General features: G+C 41.3%; 1 protein-coding gene across 1 annotated transcript; it reads left to right on the forward strand.

The window, feature by feature from the left end:
* The first annotated feature begins 12,404 nt into the window (after window positions 1–12,404).
* On the forward strand, window positions 12,405–13,388 carry LOC306920128 (tetraspanin-3-like). The gene has a single exon (XM_079496756.1). It carries the CDS (start codon window positions 12,518–12,520, stop codon window positions 13,277–13,279), a length of 762 nt encoding a protein of 253 aa, XP_079352882.1. The 5' UTR covers window positions 12,405–12,517; the 3' UTR covers window positions 13,280–13,388.
* The last annotated feature ends 6,369 nt before the right edge of the window (window positions 13,389–19,757 follow it).

Raw genomic sequence — 19,757 nt, forward strand, 5'->3', positions numbered from 1 at the left:
ATGACAAAAAAGGAGTTAGGTGGTTTCATTCCTACAGCAACGATATGCTATAGCATGTATACAGTAGCTACTACTGTATACATGTATACAGTAGTAGCTATACTACTGTATACATAAATGGTAAATGGTGCATTTATATAGCGCCTTTATCCAAGGCGCTATACATAGATTGTGCATTACATTCACCCATTCACACACACATTCATACACCGATTGCAGCGGAAGCCATGCAAGGCACCAACTAGCACATCGGGAGCAATTTGGGGTTCAGTGTCTTGCCCAAGGACACTTCGACATGTAGCCAGGAGGAGCCGGGATTCGAACCGCCGACCCATGGATCATTGGACGACCTGCTCTACCTCTTGAGCCACAGTCGCATGTATAGCTACTACTGTATACATGTATACAGTAGTAGCTACTACTGTATACATGCATACAGTAGTAGCTACTACTGTATACAGTAGTAGCTACTACTGTATACAGTAGTAGCTATACATGTATACAGTAGTAGCTACTACTGTATACAGTAGTAGCTATACATGTATACAGTAGTAGCTACTACTGTATACAGTAGTAGCTATACATGTATACAGTAGTAGCTACTACTGTATACAGTAGTAGCTATACATGTATACAGTAGTAGCTACTACTGTATAGCCAGCCAGGGAGAAGCAGAATGGATGCAGTGATTACAATTTACAATTTAGGCATGTAGCAGACGCTCTTAATCCAGAGCGACTTACATTAAGCAAGAACAAAAAGCATGGGAATACATCACATATATAAACAGCATTTATCATGAAACATGCGTAAGCTAAGAACGTAACTAGAACATATCTATATATAATGACACTATACATATAAGCTAAACATATATATTATACTATGCTGTACTGTTATTGTGCTGTCTACATGACATGCTATAAGTCTATTTCAAATGCTATCTAAGTCTAAAAAGTGCTGTCTAAGGGGATAGGGTAAGTGCTATGGGCCATGGTAGAGTCTGAAAAGGTGGGTTTTCAAACTACGGCGGAAGATCGGGAGTGATGCTGCAGTTCTGATTGCAACGGGAAGTGCGTTCCACAGTTTTGGGACCAGAAGGGAGAAGAGTTTGGGACGTGTGGAGCGTTGTCCCGGCGTTTTTAGTGAGGGTACTTCCAGCTTCCCTGCGTTGGCTGATCTGAGTGCTCGGGAGGGTTTGTATTCAGGAGCTCTAGTAGTTAGTTAGTGTTTCCCCACAGGCTGCTGCTCTGCTCATTAGCACAGAACCTCACCTGACTGTCAGAGCTCTGCCTCCCAGATGAAATATGAGGCAGCAGGGCCACGCACGCACGCACGCACGCACGCACGCACGCACGCACGCACGCGCACGCAAGGAGATTTGTATGACGACTATTTTATGAATGTTATTGTTTTTTGTTTTGTTTTTATTGCCATTTTTAACCCAAACCCTGGAAGCTGAAATAGACGAGCGGAAAGTTGTGAATCTGTATCTGCCATTTTTGGTGCACGACACCGGCATGCAACAACACAGAGATCAGGCCTTAACACCCACTAAACATCTAATCCTAACCGCTAACCCCACCCTGAATCTTTTCCTAATTGTCAGGCTAGTACAGTACTATATATAGTATATAACACAAACGCACGCACACGCACACGCACACGCGCACACACACACACACACACACACACACACACACAGTAACAATACACAAAACCTGCTTACACGCAGTGCACAGAGAACAACATACTGTGCCACATGTGTACGTTTGTGCATGCTTATGTATTTACATGTATTTAGCCCAGTATATGTACAGTACCATATGTAGGTCACTGCATGTGCATCTGTGCATGTTATTGTGCCTCTGAGTACACTAAGTGTCTGTGTGCGTGCATGCGTGCGTGCGTGCGTGCGTGCGTGCGTTTTGCAGGCTATTGTTTTATTCTCAGTATTGTAAAGCAGTAAAGCTCATTATGAAACGTGGTATATTATGCAATAAGAGTGTCATTAGCGCAGAATATCTACTGTAGGCCTATGTATGTGTGTGTGTGTGTGTGTGTGTGTGTGTGTGTGTGTGTGTGTGTGTGTGTGTGTGTGTGTGTGTGTGTGTGTCTATCAGAGGTGCTGTGAGGATGCTCAGCAGTCCGATTAGCAGCAATGAAAGGTTGGGAGGAGATAAGTCCAAATCCAAGCTTTTTTTGCTGCTCACACAGAGTCGACCTCTTATCTCTTTGTGGGATATCATATCAACATCTGCTGTCGCCTCGTGTCTTTGTGGGATGTCCCACATCTGCCGTCTCCTCCAGTGCTTGTGTTAGCTCACCTCTTTACCCTCATATCTCTCGTTATTTTTTCTCACACACTTCAGCCAATTTTTTTAGACTTCACGTGTCGGGTGTCGAAAATAGCAGACCTGAACCAGACCTGAGCTTGTCACCCGCTTCGAATGGGATCAGTGTATTGAAACGGGGAAAATCAGGTGCAATCAGGCCTTTCAATAGACTGAGTAGACGTCTACCCGTCTACTCAGGTGCTCAGTAGGTTGATTCCTTCCTATTGTGTAGGTTGATCTGTGCAGTTTAATGCATCGCATGCAGCTACTGGAGCGGTGCCGTGTCGTTAGTCAGAAGGTTCCTTGTTCCGAAATTACTATCCCTATCTCTAATCCTAACCTAAACATAACCGCAAGCACGGGAGCAGTGCATGTTCGATGTTCGACGCGGTAGACACCACGGCTGCATTGAAAGGAATGATCACCTACTGAGCTCCAGTAGCTGCATGCGATGCATTAAACTGCACAGATCAACCTACACAATAGGAAGGAATCAACCTACTGAGCACCTGAGTAGACGGGTAGACGTCTACTCAGTCTATTGAAAGGCCTGATTGCACCTGATTTTCCCCGTTTCAATACACTGATCCCATTCGAAGCGGGCGCACCTGTTGTAGGCTAGTGTTGCTGGATTTTGTGCGAGAAATAAGCAACCAGGTGTATGGAAACATGCCCAAAAGAAGTGACTAACATGCTGTGAGGTTAAAATAGTCCCAGGGGGGTGTGTGTGTGTGTGTGTGTGTGTGTGTGTGTGTGTGTGTGTGTGTCTGTGCCTCTCTCTCTCTCTCCATTTAAACACCTCTCATGTAGCCTATAGCCACTGCATTCTACTAGGTCAGGCTGCTCTATGAAGTACAGCACTCCTGTCTGTCTCTCCCTAATGGGAGGGGCACACTGCTGATACTCCATTATAAACATTCTTACAAAACATGGGCACACACTGCCCCCCAGTGGCTAATCCATCATCCCTCTAATGGTGATGACACGGTTATGGTCAACAGTCTGTGGAAAGCCTAATGGGGTATAGACTAGTGGTTCCCAAACATTTTCATGTCAAGGACCCCCCCCCCCCCCCCATTTAATGGCATTTATATCTCTGAGACCCAAATTTATATTGAAGAATCTATGTTAATTTAACTCTGAGAGTGTACAAATGGAACCAAATGGACCCATCAGGGTCCATTTGATTCCATTTGTACACTCTCAGAGTTACAGAACCATAAGGGTCCATCTGGGGACCCCCTGGAACTCCCTCAAAGACCCGGCCCTGGGGGTCCCCGGACCCCACTTTGAGAACCTCTGGTATAGACAGGTGCCCTGTAGGCCATGGGTGTACAGTAGGCAATCAATGTTGCGGTGTCAAGCTGCGCTTAATGTTTTTTTTTAATGTTTATGTTTATTCAACTTTCAGCATGATCACAGGTTTTAAAAGACAGAGGTGCCATTAAAAACACTGAATTATTTTGCCGATCACAAATATAAAACTTCAAATCTAAAATGCAATAGCCTATCTAAAAATCCAAATGGTGTAAAACTTAAAATCTAAAATCCACTCCACAAATCCAATCCAAATCCACTCCACAAATCCACTACTATGTGACACTATGTTTTGTGCCCAGGGAAGCCTTTGCGGATTTGTTGTACTAATACCACAATGTAGAAATACAGTTACAAGTAAAAGGTCTGTGTTCAAAATGTAACTTGAGTAAAAGAATAAAAGTATTGTGGCAAAAGTGAAGGTCTGCTCAGTACGTGCAGAATGTCTCAGTTCACGGTTATATTCAAAATGTGTCCAAAATCTTTCAAAAGTAGCCGATCTACACTACAGTATGTAAGCTCACTGCCAGATGCATGAAGGTGGCATACAACTAAGCATTAAGCTAAGGATTAAGCTATGTTTTGTGATATGAATCTAAACCTGCAAAATAACCGGTAACAACATTATGGAAATAATACTGAAATAGTAAAAAGTACATGATTGTAGTGGAATTATAAATTAATATTAAAACTTATTATATTAAGTAAATGCACTGTAGCCTACTGAATGCAGTTACTTTCCAAACTGGGTGGGGCACAAGGGCAGAGCAAGTCCCAGGAGGGCTGTTGGAGGGTGTGGTGGTTCTCAAACATTTTCAAAAATATGTTGTGGCAGTGACCTCCAGAAGCAGATTTGAGTTAAAAATGTTTGCTTTAAAAATAATATACACTATATTCAAAGATTTTTCTTAGCCAAAGTATAAAATATGGTTAAAGTGGTTAAAATGATTGTACCACTATAGTATGTAATATAGTTGGGGACCCCTGGTATGGTACCCCCCTAAGGACCACCTATTAGTCCTATTAGTCACTCTTATTTGATATCTTTGGTGAAAATGGGGTAGCACTGTTCAATGTTCAGAATTGTATTTATTGTCAATATTACATCTTGTAATAGTAAAGAAAAACATGGAAAAACAAGAGCAACAAAATAGTCAGTAGGAGTCAGGCCAATACTAATGAGAGTATGAGTACATATACGCTGACATAGGTCAGCATATGTGCTACTGTATTATTAGATCTACAAGTTCAGAATGTGTCGTGTGAAGATGTGTTCTGAGCTTGTAGATTGGATTTGGTATTTCACTAAAGGTCACATTCCCGTAGACTCGATGCGAATGGGCGGAGAAATTGGGATTCTTGCATATTTAATTTGCTGCGGTTTGCCTTCACACTGGCTGTGTCAAGCGCAGCAAGGAAACGCAGCAGGGAATTTGATCAATGTGTTCTATTCATAAACTATAGCCTACAGTGAAATCAATGGTGTTAAAATTATACCCATAACGTGCATGTTTCGTGCCGTCGGGGACTGGACCTCTCTCTCTCTCTCTCTCTCTCTCTCTCTCTCTAGCGCTGAGTGTAGGCCTACTATGTCCATGTTTACGGCACGCACAGACAGACAGACAGACAGACAGACAGACTATTCTGTAGGCTACACTGCAGTGTTTTTTTTATGTTTCCTTAAGCAATTGATTAATGTAATCATTTCGACCATGGGCTTCGGTCTTCTCATTCGACCACGTCTATCTATCCACGGTAACGGGACATCTTTGCGCTGCGTAAAAATGCCTTCTCCGTCTCCAACTGTGTTTAGCTCCTCACCCGCCACATTGTTTGCTTTGTTTCCTTTATTTGCTGCGGGTTGCATTCACACCTGCACCGAATCGTAATCAAGTGCGATTGCGGAAGCAAAGCGAAACCCCCGTTTTTGGGCGGAGTAGAATGCGGTTCTTTGCTGCGCATTAGGATTTGAATGAGCCTTCACACCTGCCAAACGAAGCGAACTTTCGGACAACTTTCGGTCACCTAAGACTAGAGGTTTACGTGGCTAACCACTTTCAACCAGGCATCCCTATTTTGGGTCATTATTGGTGGACAAAAACCACTAATCTGCGCACGCCCGCACGCACGCACACACACACACGCACGCGCACACGCACACGCACACGCACACATACACACACACACACACGCTCACACGTATGTCCAGGGAGAAGAGGCTAAATTCAAGTTAATCAGTCTAAAAGCACCAAATATTAGCTAGGTGCCCGAGCCGGCAACGTTTGGGGTCACCATAGCGGCAAAATCCAATATGTTCGCCACCTGAAAACTGTGTTGTTGAACACATACAAAAAAGTGAAAGTGAAAGTTTCACCGTGCATTATACATGAAAACTCCGGTCAGACATTACAGTTGATTGAGTTGGATACTGTTTCTCCCTCTAACATTTCCTCATATTTCTAGATTATTGAAATAATGTCATGCACATTTTTCCAGTGCATAGCAGGCCTTGTTGACTAGATTTAGAAGACATTTTGAAGCTATACTGACATGATCGATTATTTATGGAGAAATCCTGCCATTTACCTGGTCTGGCCTTGATTTTCTCCTAATTTGTCTCTCTGAAAAAAGCTATGGCACTAGACTTGTGACCTGTGACACCATGGGAACAATGCAAGTTGAGAACAATGGAAATGGGGAATGCATACCCCCCCCCCCCCCCCACCCTATAGTAGTCCAATGCAATACTATGTTTGTGTCCCTTTTATGCCCATACAGTATATGTGTTTAGTATCCCCTTAGATTTAGACCTCTCTATTCTGACATCACAACATTCACAACACACAACACAGAACTCCATATATAGGAATAAAGGGACACAGAGAGACAGATACAGAATTCTCCATATATGGGCATATAAGGGACACAGAGACAGATGGGTGGAACGAGTACTCTGACACGGGTACAACGGGTATTGCATAGCCGGGTGGGGCATGGATCTCCAACTTCCATTGTTACGGACTCGGTGCTCTACAGCCGGACACCGGTTTAGTATATACAACAAGCAGAAAGACCACACAGTAACAGTACTTACTTACTTGGGCCTGTCGCTCCCAGTGGAGCATAGGTCATCAACGACTCTTCTCCACACAGTAACAGTAGTAGCATAAAATTCAGCAGGTCAGAGTGAGCAACCTCACAGACTCCATATTAGGACATAATCTTTGACACAAAATTCCATACATGGCAGAGATCGACTTAGAGCTCCATGTATGGAATCGGACTGACACATTTTAGTCTGACATCATTCTGACACCGTCAGGTTAGACGACACACTCCATATTTGGGCGTGGCTGCGGCGGAGAGTCAGCCTAAATATGGTTATGGCTGAGTCACAGCGACATCAGCGGCAGAGACACAGTGTTCTGCCCTTGCTGCTTCGAGGTGCAGTTAGGCAGAAAGATAACACCGGACAAAAGTATCAGGTGTAACAACTCTTTTACTGAAGTCCCAGAGTAAAACTGAAATGAATACAAACACAACAAAACATCATCAGTTTGATTCAAATGTAGCATAAATGATCATTAATTTGACATAACCACAAAGCTGCGAAATATACTCAGACAATGCTTTGTCGCACAACGAGGAAAAAAGGAAAAAATCTGTCACACACAAACGAAATGAATAAACTAGTGTGCTGCCTTGCTAATTACAACCTAGCACACCTTGAGCAGGCTCTGCAAAGACCGGATTACACAATGTCAAACACCTGTCCTAAAACAAGGTACAATCTTCAAAATAACTTGTGAAATAGCACCACCCACTGGCGGACATAGTCTCAGCCAGCACAGCAGAGTCACAAAGCTGCACAACTTTAAGCAGTGAGCTTAGCAGCAACAGAGACAGACATTCTTGAAGGACAACAAAAATGAAACGTCTCTTCAGACTCTTTCCGTTACAGATCAGTTGATATTCAGTTAGTTGCAGGATCAGTTGATCCATCCATCCATTTATTTATGTATTTATTTATTTATTCAATTAATTAATTGATTCATTCATTCCCCCCGGAAATAAATAAATAAACAAGGATAATCATCCATCCATGTGTGACAATTGTTTGACACACATGTCATGTCATGTCATGTCTATAGCAAGAGGTGGGGGGGCCGCCAAAGCATATTTTAGACAGCACTAATATAATATACAAACGTGAACGGAGCACTGCTGCCAACATAGTACGGTAACAAGACAACTCACCCCTAAAGCCACTTTTGGTGAGTTGTCCAGACAACTCACCCCTAAACGTGAAGACATCTCACCCCTGCTTTTTTAGGGGTGAGATGTCTTCACTTTCCGGGGTGAGATGTCTTCACTTTTGGCCACTTTCGGGGTGAGATGTCTTCACGTTTAGGGGTGAGTTGTCAGGACAACTCACCAAAAGTCTAACTGAATATGTAGCCTTTGAGCTATACTTTACTGAATATTTCACAAGAATATAACACAAGAGTCAAATGTACGGTCAAATGTAATGTAGTTTATTTAAATATAGAAACATTGTAAACAAAGTTCAAACAGCAGTTTGTACAAAAAATATAAAAAAAAGGTAAACATCAAAAGTTTAGAAAAACATCAGTTTGTACAAAAAAATATAGAAAAAAGTTAAGTATAGAAAAAATTTAAACTAAAAAATATAGTAAAAAGTTGTCATAAAAAAAAAAAAAGAACATCAGTTTGCTACAAAAACACTAAAAAGTTGTCATATCTACAAAAAGAAAGAAAAAAGTTGTGCTGTGTGCAGTGTGCAGTGTGCTGTCCCATTTTGGTCAAAAGTTGTGCAGTGCAGTGTGCTCATCTCCACACTGGGGCATTCACTTCAGAAGCGAGAGTTAGCATGTCCATGATGGTCAGATCGTTCCTTTCCAAGTCCTTCCACAACTGGGCCAGATTGCCCTGTGTAGCCTTGGTCTGCTTTCGCTGGTAGCGGCGTAGCTTGTTCTCTGACACCATAGGTGTGAAGGCTCATTCGAATCCTAATGCGCAGCAAAGAACCGCATTCTACTCCTCCCAAAAACGGGGGTTTCACTTCGCTTCCAAGCGCACTTGATTTCGATTCGGTGCAGGTGGGAATGCAATCCGTAGCAAATAAAGGAAATGAAGCAAACTATCATGTGGCGGATAAGGAGCTAAACACAGTTGGAGACGGAGAAGGGATATTCATTTTACGCAGTGCAAAGATGTCCCGTTATCATGTGACGTGGTCAAATAAGGAGACCGAATTAAGCCCTCATCGAAATATGAGGACGAGCACATTAATCTATTGCTTAAGGAAACACATAAAAAACACTGCAGTGTACAGAATATTCTGTCTGTCTGTCGTGCGTGTCTGTCTGTCACTGTGTGGGGATCCGAGTGGAGACTTTCTTCATCTTGTTTAAATATAAATACTTCAAAATTAAAACACATGTTTAGCTCAGCATGATCTATAAACTGTATAGCTAACATGGAATATGCATAATAATTGTGATCGGATCATCAATGGGACTCTGGGAGTAGGCTATCTATACTATTGTAAACTTCGGATCATTTTGCGCTCCCGTCTCCGCTGTGCCTCGTTCATGTGCCCAAAAAAAAGAACAGTGGCGCGCACACACACACACACACACACACACACACACACACACACACACACACACACACACACACACACACACACACACACACACACACACACACACACACACACACACACACACACACACACAGTAAGTCTCCGACGACACACTGCATCCGTTACTCTCACTTTACGTGAAAAGTCTATTTTTTAACATCGGCTTCTGAACACATTGATAAAATTCCCTGCTACGTTTCCTTGCTGCGCCTGACACAGCCAGTGTGAAGGCAAACCGCATCAAATGAAATATGCAAGAATCCAAATTCTCCGCCCATAAGCATTTGAGTCTACCGAAGTATTAGGTGAGAATGTGACCTAATTAGCAACTTTGTACAGCCGTCAGACTCTGCCTTTGAAGCGCAAACATTATCCACAAACGACCCCCCCCCCCTCAATGCTGCATAGAGAGAGAGAGAGAGAGAGAGAGAGACGCTCTACTCCTTACAAGTGTTTCACCGGATTTTACTGTTAAATAAATAAATAATTAGCCGTGACTGCGCACGTCTGTAGGAACCGATAGTTAGATCCGAAATTGAATTATGCCTACTGTAATGGGTGCCACGGAAAGTACAGACAACTCACCCCGCAATGTCAGAAAGTGAAGACAGCTCACCCCGGAAAGTAAAGACATCGTGAGATGTCTTTACTTTCCGGGGTGAGCTGTCTTCACTTTCCGGGGTGAGCTGTCCGGGGTGAGCTGTGTCGTGGGATTATTAATACTCCTAACAGAGACTTTAAGAAATAATCGAGGTAGAGAGTGGACTGAAACAATGTCACGTTTATTACAAGGAGTGGTCTGTACCAGCCCAGGGAGGTGCACGGATGCAAGCCTCCCTGGCTGTAGACATGAGTTTCTCTTATACACAGTGAAGGAACACAAATACATTTGAGGTGTGGTCAGTGGACATGGTCAAACATGGGTCTTGGGTAAGAATAGGTCATCTTGACAGACAATCAACAGGTGGAAGCCTTGCTCCAGGCAGTGTAGTATTTTCTGCCACTACAGTCCGCCATTTCAAATATGTAAATTAAATTCCTAATATTAATTTATACCAAGGAACATGAGATACTATACTGTCTGCAAATTTACTACAAAAAGATGACTTATATATGGACTATCTCCTAGAGTAAGAAAGGTTTACATTTAAGTGTATTCAATGTTCACCCACATGATAATTTTCTTTTTATTACACACAACTTCTGATGGCTGGTAGGGGCGAAAACCCTTTTCCTTCTTATTGGGAAATTCCAACCTACGACCCTCGATTTGTCTTGAGCGATCACTCATAAGCCAGCATCAGGTGTAGTCTTTTTCCGTGGTTCTTTCCTCCATGCAAATGTTCTCTTCTCCTTATGTTTCTGTCACAAGTTGTGGCATGGCATTTTAGTCTTTTTTCCCCATGGTGGGCCCAGTATTTCGTCTTTATCCGGCTCCCATCGCTGTCACTGGGGGGTGACTGCGGGAATTGAATGCGTGTGGGCCTTGTAGGGACGTCTGGAGTCTCTGGACGGACATGATGATGTGGCTTGGCTCTCATTGGTGTCACTGGCCCATGTGACATATTTATATGTCTGTCAGGTTTTCTTAGAGGGAGAACAACTTGCAGGTAATTTTGTTCACTTGAATTATTTCCACCGTGGTTAAAAAGGTGGTTATACAAAATTCATTTCAATATTATTATTATTATTATTATTATTTTACATTAATTGTCTTCAGCTTCAGCTTGTTATGTAGACAGCTCTAGGATTGCACTTTATGTAGTCATAGCACTTTTACAGTACACATGTATAATATATTATATAGTATGTATAGTTTACATAGATACTCCAATGTTACGTTCTTAGTTTACGCATGATTCATGATAACTACTTTTTATACATGTGATGTATGCCATGCTTTTTGTTATTGCTTAATGTAAGTCGCTCTGGATTAAGAGCGTCTGCTAAATGCCTAAATTGTAATTCATATAACACTAGACTGACGTCAATGTATGTGTGTATATTTACCCATCATACAAACCCAAATCCTTTTAGTGCTTTCTCCGGTTGTCTTCATTTGCTTGTTTGTTTTTTCCTTGTTTAAACACATCTCCTGATATGTTTCTCTTAATTTATTGGATTTCAGAGCTGGAAAAAAACAAAACAACACACTACCCCTATTCTAAAACATTTGTTCTATACTTTTCCCCAGATGATAATACATAATTAGGAATTTTTAAGATCTATCTTGATCATAGTTGATCACAATCTTTCACAGTCTGATTTATGGTTAACTCCCTCTCTTATGGTTATTAGCTACATTGACAGGTTACACATTATTGCATCTTTACACTGTATTTCATCACTACTAGTATCCTCCTGTCAACACAAATATTTCAATAATGTATGAGATCGTGTGGGAGTGAGTGGGTTCTTACCTTGTCGATGTAACGTCTATAGATACTCATTTTTCCCTTTGTCCTTCCTCCTGTAATTGCATTGTATCACAACACTCTTCCTAGACGAGTTATTCTAAGTTTTTAGTGAGTTAGTCAATATCGCCATATTAACCATGCCATGCACACTGGGAAAGGAAAATATTCATTAAATTGTCAACACATTTAGACCATCTCATTGATTCACCATCCAGTCCTGGAAAGTAGGAAAGAACAATTTTCATTAGAATGACTTCACCTAAAAATAACACTGTTGTACACAGTGATACCTTAAAACATTTTACTTACTTATAGGCCTACTCGATAAACATCACATTCCACACATACCCGGGCCATTCATTCTCCACACTGCCACTGCGTAGGTCTTCATTCTACTTCGCTCCATATCACACCAAATCTGTGTAGTGGCCTAACCCATAGGTCGCCACTTGACCCCCGGCTGGGCCCCACCTGTCTGCTTAACTTGGTTGCTTCCTTTTACATGTGTCACAGACACTCTTGTTGTCACAATTTCTTTTAGACTGGTGACCTGATTTCATGCCCCCCATGAAGACAAGTTAATGTTACCTAGTTAGGTTGACATGACAACCCTAGGACCCGTAATTGCTAGGACCCTTAATTTGCTCAAACCAAAACATCCAGAGGTTCAGTCGGTCGGTCGGGGTATCGGGATGTCAGCGGGCCAGGACAATATGTCTGAATAGAAGAAAAGCCTTTTAACTTTTATAGCAATACTGGATTCCTTCTCAGTATCAGGCATGGGGCAGTGCGGCATAACGTCGTCAAAGACGGTGTTGGTCTTTCTAAATCTGATATTTTGGGCAGCAGCTGGTATTTTATGCTATGTTGGAGCCTATGTGTTCATCACATATGATGACTATGACCACTTCTTTGAGGATGTGTATACCTTTATCCCTGCTGTGACCATCATTGCTGTCGGAGCCCTCTTGTTCATTATTGGACTCATTGGATGCTGTGCTACAGTACGAGAGAGCTACTGTGGACTTGCAACGTTTGTGATCATCCTTCTGCTGGTGTTCATGACGGAAGTGGCTGTGGTGGTTCTTGGATATATTTACAGAGCAAAGGTTGAAGATGAGGTTAACGGTTCCATCCGGAACGTGTATGACGAGTACAGTGGCACCAACAGTGATGCCCCGAGCCGTGCCATCGACTATGTGCAGAGACAACTTCAGTGCTGCGGAATCCACAATTACTCGGATTGGATGAACACTCGCTGGTTTAATGAAACTAAAAACAACAGCGTCCCCATTAGCTGCTGCAAAAGTAATACAGAAGCCTGCACTGGATCTCTTGCTCATACTGAAGACCTCTACCCGGAGGGATGTGAAGTTCTAGTTGTGAAGAAACTAAAAAAGATCATGATGTATGTCATCTGGGCTGCACTAACATTTGCTGCAATTCAGATGCTGGGGATGCTGTGTGCATGTGTGGTACTCTGCAGGTGGAGCCGAGACCCCGCCTACGAACTACTCATCACTGGGGGAACCTACGCATAAAGTTTCCTTCTAACAATAATACGTTCACAGACGTGCACTAAGAGTGACTTAAACCGGTTTTGACCGAGAACATGAAAACAAACTATTTTACATACACTAACATCTTACCTTTTTTTTTTTTTTCCTTTTACCTTTTGTTTTTCAAAAAGCTATTGGCCAAATTATTTGAATGGTCAATGGGGAATGAGATTTTACATGTAATCTGCTGCTGTGACTACCTACGTTTTACCCTTTGTTTGAGGTAAGTTAGAATGTGGTCGCTGGACCTTATACTGTATAGAATATGTGGACTGGGTACTTTCCTCATATGTCAGTTTGCACTATGTGTGTGTGTATGGTTTTGCAGTATTTTATAAATATTTAAATATAGTGTAGTACTTGAGTGAAAAAACTTCCCCATGTGTAGTCTAGTCTCCCCTGTACCTGTATCTGAATTACTGCTATTACTACTGGTTTGAGTGGAACCAACTCTTCACAAGCAGTACGTGTTCTGTTACTGTAAACAGCAAAATAGGCGACATGAGGCCAGGTCCTTTGAAATAACATTAATTTACTCATCAGATCTTTCAGACAAATGTGGGCCCGCAATTCTACTCGGTACATCTACAATTTGACATGCAATCTAAAATGCCGTAGAGGTTTTGTTTGTTTATTGTTTCAGCAGCCTACTGAATGTAGTTTTAGAGGTTTGACAATATGTCGCCATAGACTCAAGAATAAATTATGTTCCAATGCTTAAAATGAATTTGAATTAAATTATGTTCAACTTAAACTATACTTCATAAACTATACACTTCTTAAACTATACATGTCCCCCCTCTGAGCACTTCTGTCGGACATAGATAGAATTTATCCATAGAATTGCTCATAATTGCTAGAACCATCGCTTTACTTTAAACATTTTTTAATATTACCTAAGCTATTTAACAGCATCAACATCCTATTAACACTAAGCTATTTTACCCTATTCGTCACTTCCTCCTGCCAGTCTATCTATAATTGAAACAACGTGCTAGGTATGTTTTGTGCACGCAGATCTGCTATTTTTAAAAATCCTTTTCTATCTTTCGGTACATTTTTTTCCCTAACTTCAAATAAAATGATCTCACATCTATAAAGAAATAAACTAAGGATAAACACATCTAGGAATACATTTTGAAAAACACACACTAACAATAAACTTTCTCCGGTAAGTAGGAAGGCCGACTTGGTTAAATGGTTTTTAACTGTTAAATCTTGTTCATTGAAAATAGCTGATCCACGGGTTCACTCAACTGATTTCTTAAAATAAAATGCTAGTATTTACATGACTCGTAACTTAAAATAGTATTTACATAACTCTCTTTGTTAAAATAGTATTTACATGACTCTGCTGTAGGTTTACACTATTATTGATATATTTATTGATATATAAATAAACACCATGATCAACTAGACATTCAAATTGAACCTCATAGCTTATCATACAAATGTGTATGCGTCTTAATTAATTGACCAGTATGCTTGCTGCTTGATTGTTTGATGGAAAGTCCAGATAATAAAAATCCTTCCTTCTAAAGTCCTCCTCCGTCACATAATTGCATGGACAAGTCCCTGTCTGAAACAAGGATGCCGGCTGGAAGCGACAACTGTTTACTGAACTGTGGAGTATGCTGCACTTTGAAAAAATGGCAAAATATAACTCCTAACGTTGTTGAAGTGGGACACATATATCCCCCTGACTTATTTACAAAATCATTCCTGCATCCCAGGACTCATTTACTTTTAAAAATTACTCTTCTAAGAAATTAAAAAATGACTGGACACATCTAGAATCAATTAAACACATCTATAGTTAAATTAGAAGATAGTAAACACATCTAGTTAAATTCAGGAAGAAATTTTAGGAAGATAGTAGAGCATTGAGAATCTATTTACATCACTGCTTGGAATCAAAAAGTGAAATGCCTGACCCCGTTCTCTAGCTGATTAAAGCAGATAGGAGTACAGGCCTAGTAGTTAAATGTTGACAACAAAAATGAGTCAACAGGGCATTTGCCATGAGTGTGAATTATCCAACTATTAGGGGACCTTCTCTTGCCCCCCCCCCCCCCCCCCAAACACTGATGCCTGTCAATCACACTGCTACTCTGAAGTGAGGGGTGCAAATGGACACCTGGTTGGCGTAAGTGACATGTCATGCTGTGAAACTCTCCTTAAATTAGAGAAACTAAACTGAACTGAAAACTGAACAATATGAGCCCCCACTGTTATTTTAACAGCTGTGATCAGGCTATTTCTGCGGACAAGTTTACATTTTGCGTGTCCCACACATTACTGAAAATGCCTATGCTATCTTGCTTTAGGCGTTGGGGGGGCTGGTGAACTAGTCAAGCCCAATGATTTAGGTACCCCTTGATATGTGAGTCTTACTTACAATATGAGATACTCAGTAGTATACGGTATCTATCTGCCTGTGTTATATATATTCTTCAGTGCTCCTGGGCACGCATGGGAGGGAGACATGACGTCATGCCATCCACCGTTTCCGTAACAACAACTTATTTCTTACTTTACTGTTCCATATCTATGTCTGCATTACACATTACATAGGGAATCACCCCCTATTTGGCTGTGGGTTTGTCTGATTTGACCTATTTGTTCATTAATATTACGTTTGAATCAAGACCAATTTACTACAAGATTTGTGAGTCCTAAAACTCCCTTAATTCAGTTGTCTGATAGACTATTGACTATAGGAAAGTTGTATGATCATATTGACAAGCCAAAAAAGTATCTCATCAAGCTTGACGATTCCCCCCGCTTAAAGGACAGTGTCTTGTTACCCCCGTCGTAAAACTGCTTAATTTAGGCATGTAGCAGGGGTCGCTGCTCAACACGTAAAATGTCTTGAGACACTGTAGTAAAGTTGAATCAGATTGACCCCAAAAAGCAGTACTCTCTACTCACCCACTCACTATGACATCACCAATGGCCCACCACCGCAATCGCACGTACCTCGCCACAGAGTGGACGTACATTGTTCCATCACATGAAAGGAAAAAGACAGTCATTAGTTCATCCCTGGAATGTTCCCTTTTCTCACATATAGTCCTCCATTGTTCATGCCTCTGTCCAAGTGCCTGCATGTCCATGTTCCCAAAATGTAATGTGTTGGGCCCCAAACCAACACACGCATACTGTTCAGACATCAAAGTGCGGAAACAGTCTGACTGTACATGTGACTTGCCGTGCGATGCGATAGGCGATCCATCTGATGGTCCCATAGTAATCAGGTTCCGTAAAACACAGTACTACTGATTTCTATGTCTGGTGAATCAACTTTGCCAATAATACCCTTTACATATCTAATTGCACGTCACTCACACTAACGTATGAGTTCTGTGTCTCACTTTTTAGGTTCACACAATACTATTACTCAAATGCTCCTACGCGGTAATGCAAGTTCTCTCATGAGGGAATTGCGCTTGTCCATATGATCAACTCAACACAACTCCAAACCATGTCTTCCCTAATGGATGACCTGTCCGTATATGGGACCGTAATACTCATACGCATGTAGTTGAATACTGTAATTACGGGTTACTGTGTAGATTATGGTTATTACAAATCATACATTAACCACTCCAGCCCTATATACATTTTCTCCATGTTGCAAATAACTAATGTACAAGAACAACACATTGTGAGCTCGTAGATCTGCTTATTTTTCAGTTATTTTATAATTCAAAATGAGACATTCTGCTAAATTGACAGAGTTTCTTAAATACAGCCACAGCTAACACTAATTTACTATTAAGCCTACATTTGAATTCTGGACATTTACTTGCTACAGAGTATTCCTATATCGTGTATGTATAAGTAACACATTTCAGAACCTTTCTCCACCACTCATATTACTGTAATAATAGACTTATTTACACTCACCAGACTCCATGTGTGGCCACTCAGGGCAGCTGCTGTCAATGGTGGGGGAGAAGAACGGGGCTACTTAACACAAACAGGGGTTCCTATTTTGACTGGGTAAAACTACGATGACAGTTACAAACATTACCTATTGTAAGGAGTTACTAATTACCTATACATTTCATGCTTTTAGTATAATTTTGCCTATCTATTTAGTCCAAATATAAAAAGTGACAAAGCACAATTACACTCAACTTGCCGTGACTCTGGGAAATTGTTATATTGTCATTATTTTATAATAAGATGTAATAAGATAATATATATGACCATGATGATCAGCTAACCACGTTACTGTTTGTTAATTACTTTAAATACTCGGACCTTAAAACAACCCTACTATTAACCATTATTACTATCTAGCCTGCTATACTGCCAACAAGACAGCACTTACTGGGATGTGCGTCCCGGTAGACCTGCTATTTTGAGTCTGCCGCTGACAACTGCTAACTGCTGTCCTACTAACCATGGGTGGTGACACTTAACTAAAATACCAGGACTACATTCTTCATACTTACTTGTTCACAACGCCACATTTATACTAGGAAATCACCATTTGACTTTTCACAAAAATAGTATTTTCCGTTCATCCACACGTACGTATCCACACACTTCCATATTCCATACTCAACATTCCACATTCCACATTCATACCTGCTGCTCGAGTCTTACGCGTTATCAGAACCTATGAATCACTCTCATATACAATTTGCTGTTTCACCATTCTCTTTTAATCTTCCCTGTGGGCTGTTTGGTCCCAACAGGAGAGAAAAGAAAGAAAATAACGGTGGACGCTGTCTGTATGATTTCCTATGCTATTCCCTATCCTACTGATATAGGCTATAGTTTCTCTATATAAATGTCTATGAAAGACTGTTACCACTCGGCAACGATGAAATACGATGAGGAGGGACTGTCACCAGCTCCTTTAAATACTATATAAATGTCTATGAAAGACTGTTACCACTCGGCAACGATGAAATACGATGAGGAGGGACTGTCACCAGCTCCTTTTAAATACGATGAATACGATGAGGAGGGACTGTCACCAGCTCCTTTAAATACGATGAACTAGTACTTTGTACGGCTGTATCTCTAACAACACAGCCTCAAAATACAAAATGTTGTACATTGAGTCAAAACACTCTTACCCCAAAGTTCGTTTAGGTGTTGTCCCTGTCGGACCAGCATCTCAGATCCATATGCACAACGCTCTCATCTGAAAAAGAGAATGCTGACGGACAGTAGAAACACCCTGCTCACAGCGCCATAATTGTCGTGGGATTATTAATACTCCTAACAGAGACTTTAAGAAATAATCGAGGTAGAGAGTGGACTGAAACAATGTCACGTTTATTACAAGGAGTGGTCTGTACCAGCCCAGGGAGGTGCACGGATGCAAGCCTCCCTGGCTGTAGACATGAGTTTCTCTTATACACAGTGAAGGAACACAAATACATTTGAGGTGTGGTCAGTGGACATGGTCAAACATGGGTCTTGGGTAAGAATAGGTCATCTTGACAGACAATCAACAGGTGGAAGCCTTGCTCCAGGCAGTGTAGTATTTTCTGCCACTACAGCTGTCCGGACAACTCACCCCGACATGTCAAAAAGTGAAGACAACTCACCGGGGTGAGATGTCTCGTATTCCATAGTACACGCATATAGTGGCTGTAGCTCTTCTCACAACATTGACGACACAGGTCGGTTCTTTATAAACGGGCATTTATTGGGCATTCTTCTCATCCTTCTGCTGTTCCATGCCGTGAGAACTATGTTCACACATAAAACAATCAACAAATTACGTCGCAATACATAATATTGATCAAACAAAGACACTGAACCCCAAATTGCTCCCGATGTGCTGGTTGGTACCTTGCATGGCTTCCGCTGCAATCGGTGTATGAATGTGTGTGTGAATGGGTGAATGTAATGCACAATCTATGTAAAGCGCCTTGGATAAAGGCGCTATATAAATGCACCATTTACAAAGAAATACAAAACATGTAGAAAGCTAGCCCAAACATTTAGACTCTCGTAGAGGTTTTTTTCGATTCTGACGAATCTCTCAACGAGAGTCTAAACGACGAGGTCCCCTTTAAGAGGGCACGTGTTTACGTTTCTGCCTCAAAATCACTCTTACCTTGTACAAATGCAAAATCTAAAAATAATCAAGATTGCCCCACATGTCCGGAGGGTGTACGGAAAACAATTACTTCCGTAGCGACCGTAGTTTTCAATAAAAAAATATTTTAATCCACTCCGTCCATACTAAAGTCCATACTCTGTCTCGGAATCTGGCGGCCATCTTGGTTTTCTCTCCATTGTAAATGCGCAACAGAACCCTGGCCACTAGGGGCGCGGCCAATGTTCTGTTGCGCATTTACAATGGAGGAGTATGGACGGAGTGGATTAAAATATTTATTTTATTGAAAACTACGGTCGCTACGGAAGTAATTGCACTCGGATGAAGGAGAATTAATACAATATTTATAGCTGTACATTTTCTCAGTGC

This window comes from Electrona antarctica (assembly GCF_951216825.1).
Source record: "Electrona antarctica genome assembly, chromosome: 3".
Classification (NCBI taxonomy): domain Eukaryota; kingdom Metazoa; phylum Chordata; class Actinopteri; order Myctophiformes; family Myctophidae; genus Electrona; species Electrona antarctica.